Source organism: Theobroma cacao, chromosome 6, assembly GCF_000208745.1.
Source record: "Theobroma cacao cultivar B97-61/B2 chromosome 6, Criollo_cocoa_genome_V2, whole genome shotgun sequence".
NCBI classification, from domain to species: domain Eukaryota; kingdom Viridiplantae; phylum Streptophyta; class Magnoliopsida; order Malvales; family Malvaceae; genus Theobroma; species Theobroma cacao.
This window is the reverse complement of record NC_030855.1, coordinates 23,958,772-23,974,437: the sequence shown is the minus strand read 5'-3', so window position 1 is coordinate 23,974,437 and position 15,666 is coordinate 23,958,772. Positions and strand designations below refer to the sequence as shown.

Here is a 15,666-nt window from a genome sequence, read left to right as displayed (position 1 = left end):
AGCCGTGAGTGTTGACTTTCCTATTTGCCTTTTCGTTTTGTAGTAATAGGAATTTATTTATTTTTTATTTTGGTCGAACAAAACGGCGTTGACAAAAAACTTGGGGAAATATTGCGTTTATTTTTTCAAACAAAGATGCTCCATCCAGACACCTCATTGAAGAGTCATTTCTCATTCGAGAAACTGGTTGGTATTGCTTATTGAAATATTCATTTCCTCACAAGCTAGGCATAGTTCCACTAAATCCTGGGGAAGATGTTTCTAAGGAAATCGATTCTTGTTGATTATTGCATTCGGGAGGGTAGTATGGTAATCTAATTTGAAAATCCAAGTGCTCACCATGGTTTGATTTAAAGAAGACAAACCATACTTATCCGGTTACAAACTCCTTTCATTTAAACTTTCCCTTTCTTTTGTATGAAATTTCAAATAATAATAATCATAAACAATAAATAAAACTAAAAATTGCAAATTACGTAACTAAAAGTCTAAAACTAATGGGACACGTACGCCAACTAGAACTAAAAAGAAGGGAACAAAAAAATACACCTTGAATCTTCATCTGGGGGTAACCTGAGTGATAGTGACAGGAACAGAACTCATCTGGTAGCTGGTGGATTCAGCAGATGATTGGATTGACTTGGTACTTGAAGATGCCTCCCCTTCTTGAAAGAATCCTGGAGCTGTAAGTGCCTTCTCGTTGATCCGAATGTCTCTTGAAAGCATTTCAATAACCTGGCTCATCAGAGGCCTTCGGCTGGCTGCTGCTTGGGTGCAGAAAAGGGCTACTTTCATGTACCTCAGGACTTCTTCCCCTGGAAATTCTCCAAGCTCTGGATCCACCAGCTCCACCAGTTTCCCTCCTTCGTAGAGCTGCCATGCCTATTGAACCAATTGACGATTAAGTATTATGAATTTGCATTTGATACATTAAGTAAAGAAAAATAAACGCGTACCCATTCCAAGAGCAACTTCTCCATGCCTCCCCAGTTTGCCTTTGAGCTGCTTCTGCCACTAATTATTTCAAGTACAAGGACACCAAAACTATAAACATCTGCCTTCATGGTTAGCTGTCCACCCAATGCGTATTCTGGGGCCAAATAACCACTGCACACAACAAAGTAAGCACCAGTTTGGTTTCATGCCAAACGACAAAAGCCTAAAGAAAAAGTCCTATCTGTTGGTGGAGTCCTATCTAATGTTTGGACAAGAGCAAAACGAGAAGCAGTGACATACGTTGTTCCAGCTATTCTGGTGCTAATGTGAGTGATGTTATCCGGAAAAAGCTTAGCCAACCCGAAATCTCCAATCTTTGGGTTCAAGTCTTTGTCAAGAAGTATGTTACTGGATTTGATGTCTCTATGAACTATGTGCGGAACAAGTTCTTCATGAAGGAATGTAAGACCCCTAGCAATACCCAAGCAAATAGCAGATCTTTTGCTCCACTCCAGTTTGATATTTGTACTCCTTTGATCTGCAACAAGAAGGAATAAAAAATGATGTTTCAGTCTTCCACGGTATTCTCATTGACACAGACACAAAAAGAATGTATATATGTTCTATATATTCTTTATAGAAAGGGTGTAGCTACCAATTAGGTTATGCAATTGTCACCATTCAAGCAAGAACTTCAGACCATCTTACCTAACAAAATTTTATCAAGACTCTTATTTTCTACATATTCATAGACCAATATCCGGTTTGTTCCTTCAACACAACAACCAATCAGCTCAACAAGGTTTGGATGCTTGACATTTGATATGGTATTGATCTCTGTCAAAAATTCACGCACACCCTGCTTTGATTGCGCAGAAAGTGTCTTCACAGCAACTTCAGTTCCGTTTTTCAGAACCCCCTAGCAACATTGCAGTATAGTTAGTTGCTAGTCCATTAAAAAGAAAAAAAGAAACTCATTATAATGTTTAAGACACTAATTGCAGAACACGAATGAGTTCCTCCAATACCAATGCCAGAATGTTAAAATTCCCGAACAGAGGAACCAAAATCTAAGGGAAATCAATATGGGCTTAGGGATCCATGGAATTCTAGTTCTAGGCTCTAGTTTAAGTCAGAACTTCAAGCCAAATTCTGGTTAATTAAGTTCATATTTCCAGTTCGTTTTCTGATACCAAGTTCCATGTCTTTTGTGCAATCAATTTCAAGCCAAACCGTTAAGCATTGGGGAACCTGGATTCATATCAATAGAAGTACTAGTATTTTCAAATCAATTATAAGCAAAGAAAAAAGACTGAATACCAAAATGTAAGAAAGAAATTGGAAACTGAAAGGAAATATCTGCATAGTTATACCAGTTGATTCAAACATCCATCATCAAGTTCAACTTTCCCCCTAATTAGTCAGACGTGTCAATTAATTCTACTTTGATTAGGGTAATGAACATCAGGTAATTTTCAAGCACCTTGTAAACAGTTCCGAAGCCTCCACGCCCAATTTTATTGCTTGAATGAAAATCATCTGTTGCTGATCTCAATTGGCTGTAGGAGATATGGTTGACTCTCCCAAGCAATTGCTCTGCCAACGTACAGAACAAACCAAAGTACAATACTTGAGCATGTTCAAATCCAATGACTTTAAAGGGAAAAAAAAAAGTTTCAACGGAATCCTCACCGTCGATACCGCCGGTGGCCTGAGCAGTGTTCCGTCTCCGGTTAACAAATGATCCACGGAAACAGCCGCAACTCATATCTTTCTCTTCAATATCTCACTTGTAAACCAACCTCTCCCAGATCACATCATTTACGGCTTTACGCCTTCCTTTACCACCAAAAAATCATGATAATAAGCATCAAACTTGAAACTTGAACACATTCGAAACTCTCATTTACATGTATTTAGATACAATAATCATCATTGAATTTGAATTTTCAGATCAAATCAAATAAAAAAAAAGAAACAACAATTTAACTAAAATGAAGTTTTATTACCTCCAAAAATCAAGCTAAATCTAATCAAAAATTTCAACTAAACAGCTCATCATCATCACCTTCTCACTAAAGTCAAACGATCCAAAATATATATATTAAAAAAATAAAAGGCCATGAACAGAAATTATAAAACTTCAGCAAACGAAATATAATCACCTGAAGACGAAGTCCGAGCAGCTTGGATGAGAGAAAATAAATTCTCTCCTCTTATTTTTTGGTCGGAAAACTCTTTTTGGGCTGAATTTGATTTATATTACGAGGATAGTTGGATTTGGTCGGGGCAGAGAGTGGGAACGAGTCACGAGTCATAGATTTTTGGATATGTCATTTTAGTTTTAACTCAGGCTAGGCTGTGCTGTGTTCCCACTTCTCTCTCTCTCCTCCCCTCGCCTCTTAGGAAAGCGACCGTTTACTCTCTCTCTCTCTCTCTCTTCCATTTAGCCGCCTATTTTTGTACACTCTTTTATTATTACTATATTCGTAATTATGACTCATATGATTTTCGATTATTAAATTTTTTATCCGAATTTCATCTAAATGACAATATAAAATATCTAAATTTTATATAATCAAGTTGAATATTCTTGAATATCTAATAATAAAATACTCGATGACATCTTTATAATTATTATTCTGTTATCTTCTAATTATGTGTATTTGTAATTATATTTAGAATTCAAGACAAATAATATTATTTTTTAAAACACGTGTTAAGCATTAGCTATCTTTTATTCCTTTTTTAAAATTATTTATATATTTCTTTAGAAATACAAAAATATCCTTTACCTATCTTTTTGTCTCATGTGAGTTTTCAACGTTTGCCTTTTAGCCGGCTGGAATTATGATCACCAGGTAGATATAGCTTTATATTTTTTCTCTTTTGAATTTGTGCTCTCAAAATTGGAATAGCAACAGTCTCCTGCTAGAAGGTCGTTTTATCGTTTTTTAATAAAATTCAGTCAAAATTATACAATAAACTCTTGTCCTCTATTAAAATAGTAAAATTAATTTATATATAATAATTTATAAAAATTAAATTTTTATATTTTTTAAAATTAATAATATCAATTTAATCGGTAACGATGTTAAAATTGTTTCGTTATTTATATTGATATAATATTTACTTATATTATCAATGTCAATTCAATTATTAATTAAGTTAAAATTTAATTTTATAAATTTTTATTAATATATGTGAAAATTTATTAGATTCGAATTACATAATAATTTTTTTTTAAATTCGAATCTTAGACTTTTAAATAAAGAATTCGAATGTCCTGACAAGAATTTGAGGGAGGAATTAGAATTCGTTGGACGCCATGCATGCAAGAAAAAGGACTCCGTTGAATAATTTTATATTTTGTAAAATAGGTATTATTAGGTAATAATGATTGGATGAATGACGAAATTGGGATGTGACCTAACGAAACCTAGGTGTCTTGTTTGGTCGGAAAAACTCATCCGGTTTGTCCTTTTTACTAGTTCCACGCTGTTTTTCCTCTCGACACGCACTCTCTTGAATTAGTTCTTCCACCTCCTTTCTGGTATAAATCGAAAGCTGTGGGTCCGTTGAATTGAAGGTGAACAAATGTGGGGCAAAATTTTCAATGAAAGAAGTGGGGGTCAGGATTAGGTGGCATGCCAGGCAGGCAGGCACTCAAAGCAAAGAGAGTTTCCTTCTGCCGAATAAGGTAACACAGATGTAAGTTCAGCAATAGCCGTCACTGTGTTTAATTGTAAGATAATAAAACTTAATTGATTAATTAACGTAATGAATTCCACTCTTAAACCAACTGTAGAAGCAAACGCGATGTCGGTTGAGGAACAGTTTGTAAAACAAGCGTCAATTATTTCAATCCAAAGTGTATTTCGTTTCCTCTTCAGTCAAGTTGTGATGCATTGATTGACCTGCTTGAGCTGAAACAGGCATTTGAAATGAATGATGTTGGGTCAGTAATAGTAAGGTATTTCAAATTTAATAAATTAAAATTAATCATCATGTGCTCACATGTGTTAAGAATACAGATTTTATCACAAAGCATGCATCATGAAAAAATTAGTAAATAAAATGGTATTTTATTTTAATATCATAATGAATTTTTAAAATAAGTATGCATCGGATTAAAATTAATTGAAAATAGATAATAAAATTTTTATTATATTTATATGTTTAAAATACCTCAAATTTAATAGATGTGAAATTTTATAATCATCGTTGTAATTTTTGAAAATTTTTTTTAAAAAAATACTAAACATTTTTAACACACTTTTATTAATATTAACTTTAAACCCGATATCGATATCTATGTAATGGTTCAAGATAATTGATTATTGTATTCATTCAACTCTCTCTATTTAACATTCGAGACCAGGAAAATCTTAGTTTGAAGAATAAATGTTTACGAGGTAACAGCATTTTAGCAAAGACTATTATCATGTTGAATGCATGTTTTCAAGTAAAATAGTAGCAGTTGCAGCCCACAGGATTCAACCCTTCCTCTCCCAAATAAAATGAAGGGAGAACAAAAACAGGCGGCGATTATTCTCAACCACATCTTACGGTGCGAGGAATTTGCGTCAGTCCGGAGAGATTTTCCTTTCCTTCCAGTCAAAGATCAGAAAAGTGAGTCCCATGTTCGTCCAAGCATTTTTTGTTCCTTTTTGGGGTTTTTCCACGCAGGAAAAGAATTATCTGCTTGACTCCGGATTGTTCTTTCCTTCGGGTCAACATTGGGAAAGACATTCGTGCTGCGTTAATTCCAATTTCTACATACTCCCACTTGTTTCATACGTCTAGTGCCCAGCAGGGGAGAAGCAAGCTCAACGATACTTCTTGTTAGATTCGGACAAAGGAAAGAGAGGGAATCTGCTAGAGACCAACAACATACTCCCGCTGTATTATCACACCATGTTGAATTTAGTCCACTTAAGTTTTTGGACAGTAAGGAGTGGATTCTCTAGCAGGAGATAGGCTTAATTTGGAGGCCAGCAAATTAGAATACCGTATGGTGTTCATCTTCTTGATAGTTCATTTGCTATGCATTTCTAAATAGTACGAGTATGCAATATGCAGGCAATGCAGAAAACATCATGTTTTACCTCAAATATTATATTTTCACTTACAAAGGCAGCTGATTGGACCGAGGGCGCTTCCCTTTTGCCCGAGTGGAACAAGCATGTCAATGTTTCAAACTTTAGGGAATCTAAACCTATTCATTTCTTGTTCTCATCCCTTCTTGGAGGCTCGAAAAGAAAATTCTAGTTACAGTAATGGTAAGCAACCTAAGTCGTCTTCTCAACAGAATTTACAAGATGGGACGGTAAACAATCAAGGCTGATTCGGAGAAACAGCTTGTCGGATCAAAGCAATCATTTGCTTCTTCTACATTTTGGTTTGATATTACATTCGCATCGTCAGAACTTCGTAAACTGCAACAACTAGACAAATAGACAAATTTACCAGAAAGCTATTTACAATCTGCAACGAGGAAATGAGGAGGATTAATGAACTGTAAAGTATACCTGCAAAGCATTACAAAGATAAACAAGGGCAGAGAGAAACATCAAACGAATGGGCAACCGTATCAGACAACTTTTCATGAGAGAATGAGAAACCTACCCAATAGGTTGACCATAAATTGGTCCTGAACCAATGGAGATAAGCAAAGCACCATCTTCTACAACTGATCAATCCAGCAAAGTCAAGACTCACTGGTAATTCTCGTGATCATCTACCACATATATTTGCAAGATAAGAAGTTGTCACATAACGGAGGAATCAAAATGAGCCCAGCTAATAAACATCTCATCAAAAGTATCATCTATACAACTCGAACCCAAGTTCCACCACACATAGGACATCCATGGGCCCAACGGCTGATCCACCAAGTCTCCCGTTCATTTTGACTACGCTGACTGGTTGAACCAGGTGAAGCAAAAGCTGAAGTCTGTCGCAAACATCTTATGCACTGCACCAAAAGCAGCCAAAATTACCAAAAAGATTAAAAGGAAGTTCATACGAGCAGGACAAAGATAAACGGATTCCAAACAAACAAGGATTAGGATATATCAGAATGAAACGTTTGTGCTCCAAGACTTATGTCATAGCTGACACAAAGATCATAGCAATTAATTAATATCTCTGAATGCATGTTTTACATAACAAAAGTTGTTCCTCCAAGTATCAGTCTAAGCTCTGTTATCTCAATGACGCCAACAATATTCAAAGTCATATTGAATCTTATGAGCAAACAAAACACTCCAAGAGTTGATGTGGTAAGCATTCCAACAAGTGAAAAGAAAAAAAAATGTTTTAAGAAGGCTTAATCTCAAACCTTGTACCAAACACCTTCAAGACCAGTCTTCCACACAGCTGTCACAACATCTCTTCGAGATCCCATTATACCAAGATACGCACCCAGGCCAACAGAAGTGTTTAAGCCAAATGCTGCATCTCTTTCAGACAGCCGGCGCTTCCTTGGCCACAGGGTTTGGGCTCCATAATAGCCATCAAAATTTTCCAAGGAGCTCATATCAATGGAGTCAATGGAATTACTTAGCCTAGGAGAATCATCTATTGGGCCCATATCCTCGGGATCAGACCATGGACCACCAAACATATTCCGTCTGTGCCACTCTTCAGATGGGGGATGCAATTCTAACTCACGCAGTAACAGACCAGCAGCATCTGCACCCCTAGGTCGAGGCATATTCTGCACAGAATTCAGAAAGAAGAGAACTTAGGAGATGATAAATATATGTTAATGAAAGGCAATTTGGAACTCTAAATAATTAGAACATCAAAGAGTAAGGACAACCAACATTAGCACCTTATGGCTACTCACACAATAACCTTTTGCTACCTTTTATTTATATTTTTTTACTTTTTCTAATAGTGGTTCCATTATGCTACTTAAAACTGCTTTTATTAACGTTACATATACAATATGCTCTGTAGATTCAGAAGGATTTGCAAAACACAAATTTAAATCCACATATTATTTGCTCTATCAGTATATATCACTAACTACAGACAGATATAAATCATGAGTTACTGTATTTATGAGCTGCCTAATAATTATTGGCAGCCAGCATTTCTGCAACTAGTTTTCCATAAAATTTGATGATAAAATCTGCATACCTGCATATGTGGGCCAAGAGATGCTTCCACTACCTCAGGCAATACTGTATAATTTCCATCAATGTAATGCAACCGCACCTGGATACTGCTGCTCCCCACCTGAGAAACTGGTAATGGGTGCGCTAGAGCAGCAGTACGCCTACAGAGATCCATAAGAATGAGGAAAAGGACCTTCACCTGCACAGCAACATATGAAGTTGATTATATCAAAGTATCATTGCAGGCTGCCATCATCAGTTCCTTAGAGCACAATCCTAAAAATTATTTGAGACTCCTGAACACACAATTACAACTAAGGCAAAACTTTCAGCATATCAACATTAAATTTCCAACAAGTTTCTCATTTATTCTAAGCAGAGACAACTACTGGTGGCAGTAGTATTAATGGAAGCAATAATAATATACAGTTACTACCTCCTCAAAAGTGTATCCTTGACCAGCATTCCCAGAGCCCATCTTTAACCGCCCAGCAGGACCTTCCTCAAACCCTTTAGCTCCAGGTACTACCTGTCCAGTTCTTGATCCCTGGGCTTCATCAGACCTAGTCATAGTTGTCGTTGGCTTAACAGAAACAGAATTGACCTCCTCCATCTTTCCAGGAGCCCCAGGCTGAGATTTTTGGTGATTTGCATCGGCAGTTCTTTGTGCACAGCGAGGATGCTGCGCTCGCCGAAAGAAAAAGCAGAAAAGTAGAAGTTGACATAATCTATGAAGGAAATGGCAGTCTCCAATGAGCCTAACAGCTGGTGTTCCAGGAAATGTTCCTGTGTTAATGCTTATCGGCATAAAGGTAGATGGACCACTTATGGTTGGAGTTGAATTGGCGACTCCATCGGTGGAGCTGCTAATCTTAGCAATAGCACCCTGTACCCAAGCTTGCATCTGTGTGCTTCCTGTTGAACTTGTGGTACCACTTTGACCAGCTGTAATATATGATACTATGGTTTAGGCTGATAAATACAGCAAATTTCAAACTACAAATCAAGAAGGGTTAAAAGACATGAAGGTCCTGAGAAATAAGCCCATTAATGCAAAAAAAGTACATTTTTTATTAATAAATTTTCAATATCAAAAGCCTGCTACATACTGACCCTGACTTGTTGCTGGAGTTGCTGAACTTTGGGTAGGACTTGCTACCATATTGCGGTTACTGCCAGAACCTGCATTAACAGCATGACTTGCCAATGTGCGACAGAAACTTGCATAACGCCGCAAACGTGTAATAAAATGTGAAGCCAGATCCAGAACAGCATCAACATAAGCCTGCATATTGTACCAACGATAGGAAGTATAAGCTAACTGAACAAGGGACAACCTCTCCACTGAAAGAAAATGCTTGTGATAGAGCGCAATAGAGTATTATAATATGCCAAGATATGAACTGTTTTGCTAGGGCTTAGTTACTATCCAGAAAACGTGGTCAGAGACCGACCATATACCCCTTATGCAACACTCTAAAATAGTCAGTAATCTTATACGTGAAACACGGTAACGAAACAATAAAGACATATCATCAACACAATGGACAGTGGACATCATTTTGTGTCAAAAGATAAAATTTCAACAGGACTAAGGACTCAAAACATGTTAAGGCAAGTCAAATATAGAGACAATACCTGAATACTCGGAACAAGGGCTGGATCAACAGCCATTGCTGCAGGATCAATGCTGCATAATGTCTCACCAGATGCGTGCCATGGTTCTGATACTAGAGCTGAAGGATTTACCAAAGCTGATTCAATTCCTTTCCCTAGCATATCTAGCAACAGCCTTGCTTGCATATCTAGAACCATTGCCCTAACCTCTTGGGCATTTGTACCTTCAAGTAGCCTGCACTTTATCCTGTCCAGGCTCTGCAATGCATAAAGACAACCCAATAAACAGTAAAAAGAATCAATAAAAAATTTAATCAACTCTGCTTAAATAAAGGTGATATTGAATTTCCAACCCAAGCATTTGGAACAATCAGCCCTGACAACATCAAAGATTGAAGTTTCCTATTTCATCTGTTTTGCACCCTCCAAGCCAACATTTATATTCTAGCATCCCAGAAGGCGACAGAGTAAAACAGACAGGAGAAAATTTAGGCTATCTAAGCAGGGTTCCATTTTAAAGATACTGAAGGTGTCATAGCCTCATTAGATGATATTCTAGGCATTGTGTACTTTTTTCAGCTACAGAAAATATAAAAATGTCAAAGAACATGATCATCCAATGTGCATCACTTATTCAACCAAGTCCAAAATAATAATGATAATAATAATAATAATAATAATAAAACATTATAGTAAGCAACTATAGATACTTTCTTTTCTCCTTGTAATTGACAAATTCATAAAACAAGAACAAACAGTAATTAATCATGTAAAAGCAACTGAGAACCAGATAGTGCAATAATGAAGTTCAAGGAAACACATACAGGTCCATACTGTTGCCTGTGCTGAATAGAAGGGAGAGAATGAAAATCCGCATCTAAGACAGCAATCACACTGTTCAAAGAAACTGAAAAAACAAGCAAGAATTACAGGTGCCACTAATTAAGCATAGATGGTAGTGTAAAATGCAAACGTGAAGGAAATATGTAATTTGCACTTAGGTCAAAAAACAGTAACAAACAGTGAAAGCATGTTTACCAATGCCATCCTCAGCAGCACTTTGTGTACAGCCAACAGCGTCCCACCAATCAACTCCAACCAAAAGACTCCACCAGAACCTGCTCTAAGATGAAAGAAATTCAGTGTTACCGTGCTGTACATTAACAAAAAAAAGACCATCCAGTCAGTCCCTGAACAGACATTAGCTAATTCTGAAGATACCTCTCAGCTATAGCACGTTCCCAGGTTGATGAGTTAGCCTTTATTTCACTACTTGAAACAGCAGGAGGAAGAACACGAATTATCTTCAATATGGTACGGTCCTTGCTAGTATCATGCCAAACAGAAGCTGAACAACAGCTTGTTGAAGAAAAGGCAGGAGCAGCAATCGCAGATCCAACATTAATCTGGTAGTTATCAACAGCAGTAAAATCTGGACCAGAAAAAATGTGGACTCCACCCCGAAGAAATGAAATAGCAATCTCACCACCATGAGCAGAATAAACAATTCGAGCCAGTGTTCTAACATCACTTGGCAGATCAAAGGGATCAAAACTGACTCTCTTTGCCTTCTCAGCACTCAAATCAGATGCTTTTCGGACATCAGGAGTTGGTCCTGCTGCAGCTGCTTGCTGAATCTTAAAGTCATTTGTAGGTGGTATGCTTGTGTCCACTTTAGAAACCCAAACCGTTTGCATAGGTGCTTGCCCACCAAAACTGGAGGAAGGGTTCCCAAATATATGATGGATAACAACAGGCTGAAGAGATGACTCCCAACGTTGCACTCTCCATCCTGTGATTGTAGGACCCTCATCTGGATCATATGGGGACATGTATTGTCCTGCATATATGAAATCACTTATTTAGATTGATCTGCTCAATAAACACGATACAACAAAAACCAAATTAATAGCTGGTAAAAGAAGAACTATCTTATTCAGAAACCAAGTATACCAACAGGCCAAAATAAGTATAGAATGGAATTATCAATTATTAGGCCAATAATCTAATGGATCAATTACTGCCTAAACATGCTGGTACAGGCCATAACCATGGCCCATCCAGTCTTATTTTCTCAATCACTAAGTAATGGGATCTTCGATGCTGTCTACAGCCTATTAAGTCGGCAGATTAACATCTCCAAAATGCCATCATAAGGATTAACAACTTAACAAACTAATTAATAAGCAAGATAATTCATGTAGCAGAAAGAACAAATTAACCAAACATTATAAACTATGTGTAAGCTCCATTATAGGAACAGCAAGAAGTTTCAAAGATTAACTTAAAAGACCAGACAAGTACCCTCAACAATAACAACAGCAATTACAGAACCACCACGAGTTGGATCAAAGGCAACTGCAGTTACTCCAGAGCCCCAAGTAGTGGTTGCTGCAGATTGTGCTGCAGCCTCAGGACTCACATATGCTGAGAAATTTGAAACCGGCGAGCAATGTAGTGAAGCAGCATCATTAAAATCTTGATCTGTTGACTTCTTCCCTTGCTTTGCTTCAGATATCAAATATTCTTGCCAACTAAATAAGTATGCAGCCAATGGGGCAAAACCTGCCCAGTTGGGTGGATTAACTGAAGGTGGGATCCCACTGCTTGTGCTGGTCTTTGCAGTTGCTTGAAATCCATTTCCAGGGCCAGGAGTAACCTCCCAGACAACAACAGTAGATGGGTTTACAATTGGAACACCTGCCACATGCATGGCACCACTGTCTGTTATTATAGCATCAGCAGCCATGATCCCACTAGGCCCAGCACCCAAAATTCCCTTGCTGGTGCAAAACCACTTTCGTGCTGTACTACCCTGAGTAGGAGGCCACTGAGACCAGTGAAGTTGAACAGACCCTGAAGAGAAGACGGAACAAACACAAAGAAAATTTGGCCACCTGGCTGAAAAGAATACATTTTTTCATCAGATACAAACAATGAGTTTTTATAACAATATTTAAAAAACAGAAAGAGCAGACCAACTGATGAGCTATACAGCCAATACTGTCATCATCAAAGAACACCAAAAGCAGTAGATCATCCTATAAATTAATCAACCTTAGATGTCCAGAATGTTTACAAATTTACTTCTTATGCTCAATCATGAAGAGAACATAATGCATATTTTGCAAATAATAAAAGTGTGAGCCAGACCTCAACTTTCTGGCAAGGTATGATACAAATACTTAATGAGGAGAAAGCAACAAACCTGAATTTTGAGATTGCTGGGAAAGAAATTTTTCCTCAAAAGTTGACTTTGAGTTTGCAGGATTACTGGATTTTGAGGAAAGCCACCTATACTGATTTTAAACAAATAAAGCAATAGTAAAAGTGATCAGACTGGCGCATCTATTTGCTTCGGGGGGTGAGATGAGACAAAACAGAGCACAAATGAGCAAAAGGTATCCGTTGAAAGAATCACAAAGAATATTAATAAGGGAACAACACAAAGAGCCCTCCATACTCAGCTTCTTCTCTCTTTTCTCTGAAGGCTTTAGTGATAGTGAGAGAAGTGCCATCACTATTATTTATACACATGATGAGAATTTTGAGCCAAGTTATTAGGACAACATAAAAAAAAATTGTACAAGTTACATGATAATTCACGCCCCAAAGATCATTTTTCCATATATCAGCTTTGCAGACATCAAAAATATTTACCAGAGACACCCCTGATAACCACTTCGTAACAACTGCTATATCCTGCCGCCATTCATGCTCACGCTGCCAGCAGCTAGCATCACGTACCAGATGAGCTGGCCCCTGCATTTACACATCAAATTTTAAGCCAAGGTAAGATCTTATGACCACAAATGAGTAAAAGTTAAGCCAAAATGACAAGTGACCAAAAGCTGAAAAAAAGCCATTGTAGTCACTATAACTAAGTCTGAAGTGGGGAAATAAGAAGAAATGCCACGTTAAGGACTTAAAAGGAGGTGACTTAAGTATTTGGAAGATGATGAGCTAGCTTACTTGGGATGGCTGAGTCCAGATGGTTATCCTCCCATGGAAGTTAGCTATCAATAAGGCACGAGGACAAGAAGTAGGTGACCATTCAATAAACTGAACAGAATCACGAGGAGAATCTGCAAGAAGTGCGCATGCAACAAATTATATACACAACTTTGCACCTGATATATTATATCAGTCAAAGCTGATACCTATAAGCAGACATGAGAATAACATCAATAACCATAAGCGTATTGACTAAAACAAAGATGTAAAAATACACACATACTAATCATCCTGCTTCCATTGATAAAAAGACCTTGCATAACCATATGGATTGATAAGCCATAAATCTAACAATATGAAAGTGACATTTTTGTACCACTACACGTGTCAAAATATTCATCATGGTCGTAAGACAATACTTTAAAACTATAACAGTAAGAGCTGCAAGGTGTAGATTTATGCTACCTGCTATGACATTGAACACCGCACACTCAGTTGGACGCTCTGGTATCACAATATGTATGGGAATCCAAAACGGTGGATTTGCATTAGAACTACAAGTAAAGAAAACAGTGAATTAATGCATTAGTTCGCCATCCATATATAAAATTCAGTCGCAAAAAATTTCTCCCGTTACAGCGTGTCTGGAATAAATGAGTTTAACAAAACGTTAACGGAATTCATCACAATTCCAAGGTTTGCTATGTTTGGAAAGCAAAAAAGCTTTCACAACAAACTCAATTTCCAAATAGTTCTATAGTTTACCCTAGGATCAAAGATAGCATAAAAGAATTCACGAGTAAGTTATCATTACCTCGGAATTCTAGCACAAGTTTCAGACGCACAAGCAATAGCATTCAACTTTCCACACCAAGCAACAGCACTGAAGTGACAGAGGGAAAAACAAAACATCGTAATGAAAAAGCCAAAAAAGAAAAAGAAGAAAATCGCAAAGTTGACAGTGAATTGAACTCGAATTCTGACCTAAAATTGCGACACAGTTCAGGGACACTCATTTTATGTTGCAAATTGGACCTCGGTTGTTTCAGGCGAATACAAAACACCGTAGCCGGATTAACCGAATCATCTTCCATCGGCGTATCCTCCGTTTTCTCCGATGAAGTAACAACCTCGTCTTCTCCAGTAACTGCAACCGGCTCAAGAGCAACCGGCTTATCCGGGCCCGTCTTAACGGTCGAGTCAACAACCGACTGGGTCACGGGCTCTTCCTCTGGGTCCTTGTTATTCCCCGAGCCCTGCTGCTGATTCATATCGAAGAAAAAACAAAACCCTAAATCCCCTTATTTATATAAAAGAAAAAGGGGCAAAAAAATGTAAGAGAGAGAAAGAGAAATGCGAGTTGAGTGGTGCAAAAGTCGCAATTGAAGGTGACAGGTAGCACTGTAGAGACAGAGTGTGTGTTTGTTTTAGTGGGGTTAGTGTGGATTTGAGGTCAAGGGTTTGCGTGAGCAAACAAATCAAAAGAAAAGAAAAAATGAGAGTGTGGGAGAGAGAGAGGGGCGATTCCAGGTACTAAAGGAGTTTGGGTTGGGCGGTTGAGGTGTTACCGAGGTTGGGTTGTGCGGTTGGGTTTATAAATAGGGCAATGAAGAAATTGTTACAGCCTACATCCCTATGCCTAGCACAAACTCCTTTACCAGGTACTTTTTATTTTTTAGATATTAAAATTTAAATTTTATTAAATTATAAGATATTTGAAATTTATAATTATTTTAATAAAATTTAAAAATATCATCCGAATTCATATTTTAATATTTGAATTTATTAAATACTCATTTAGAGTTAGAGATAAACTAAATAATATATATCTTTAATTAATTAAAATAAATAAATATAATTCTTTTTTATATATTATTAAAAAATGAATTTGATTAAATTGACAAGACTATTAGTTATCCAAGACTATAGTTAAGGTTAAATGCATTTGGATTCATGATGTTCTTAATGTTCAAGTGAAAGGAACATATGACTGTGGATTTAAAAAGATGGTTATCAATATATTATAGTTAAA

The 15,666-nt window shown here is 37.1% G+C and overlaps 2 protein-coding genes across 7 annotated transcripts; both read right to left on the bottom strand.

The window, feature by feature from the left end:
- On the bottom strand, positions 316–3,266 carry LOC18596880 (putative serine/threonine-protein kinase). 3 transcript variants are annotated; one of them, XM_007025611.2, is made up of 7 exons: positions 3,102–3,266; positions 2,629–2,775; positions 2,420–2,532; positions 1,645–1,855; positions 1,237–1,474; positions 957–1,107; positions 316–882 (listed from the first exon to the last, which is right to left on the bottom strand). In XM_007025611.2, exons 2-7 carry the CDS (start codon positions 2,702–2,704, stop codon positions 559–561), a joined length of 1,113 nt encoding a protein of 370 aa, XP_007025673.2. In that variant the 5' UTR covers positions 2,705–2,775; positions 3,102–3,266; the 3' UTR covers positions 316–558. The 3 variants fall into 3 exon arrangements, with proteins under 3 accessions (XP_007025673.2, XP_007025675.2, XP_017978737.1); XM_007025613.2 differs by having other exon boundaries at positions 2,629–2,771; XM_018123248.1 differs by lacking the exon at positions 3,102–3,266 and adding an exon at positions 2,946–3,006 and having other exon boundaries at positions 2,629–2,771.
- On the bottom strand, positions 6,014–15,199 carry LOC18596879 (mediator of RNA polymerase II transcription subunit 16). 4 transcript variants are annotated; one of them, XR_001928482.1, is made up of 17 exons: positions 14,619–15,199; positions 14,449–14,517; positions 14,100–14,188; positions 13,653–13,765; positions 13,341–13,442; positions 12,889–12,979; positions 11,985–12,581; positions 10,902–11,520; positions 10,719–10,798; positions 10,505–10,587; positions 9,702–9,938; positions 9,177–9,348; positions 8,500–9,008; positions 8,086–8,262; positions 7,280–7,657; positions 6,565–6,913; positions 6,014–6,467 (listed from the first exon to the last, which is right to left on the bottom strand). XR_001928482.1 is itself a non-coding variant. In XM_018123191.1 (16 exons), the coding sequence occupies exons 1-16, from the start codon at positions 14,903–14,905 to the stop codon at positions 6,767–6,769; spliced, it is 3,750 nt and encodes a 1,249-aa protein (XP_017978680.1). In that variant the 5' UTR covers positions 14,906–15,199; the 3' UTR covers positions 6,503–6,766. The 4 variants fall into 4 exon arrangements, 1 of the variants encoding a protein (XP_017978680.1); XR_001928483.1 differs by having other exon boundaries at positions 6,014–6,383; XR_001928481.1 differs by having other exon boundaries at positions 6,014–6,423; positions 14,619–15,198.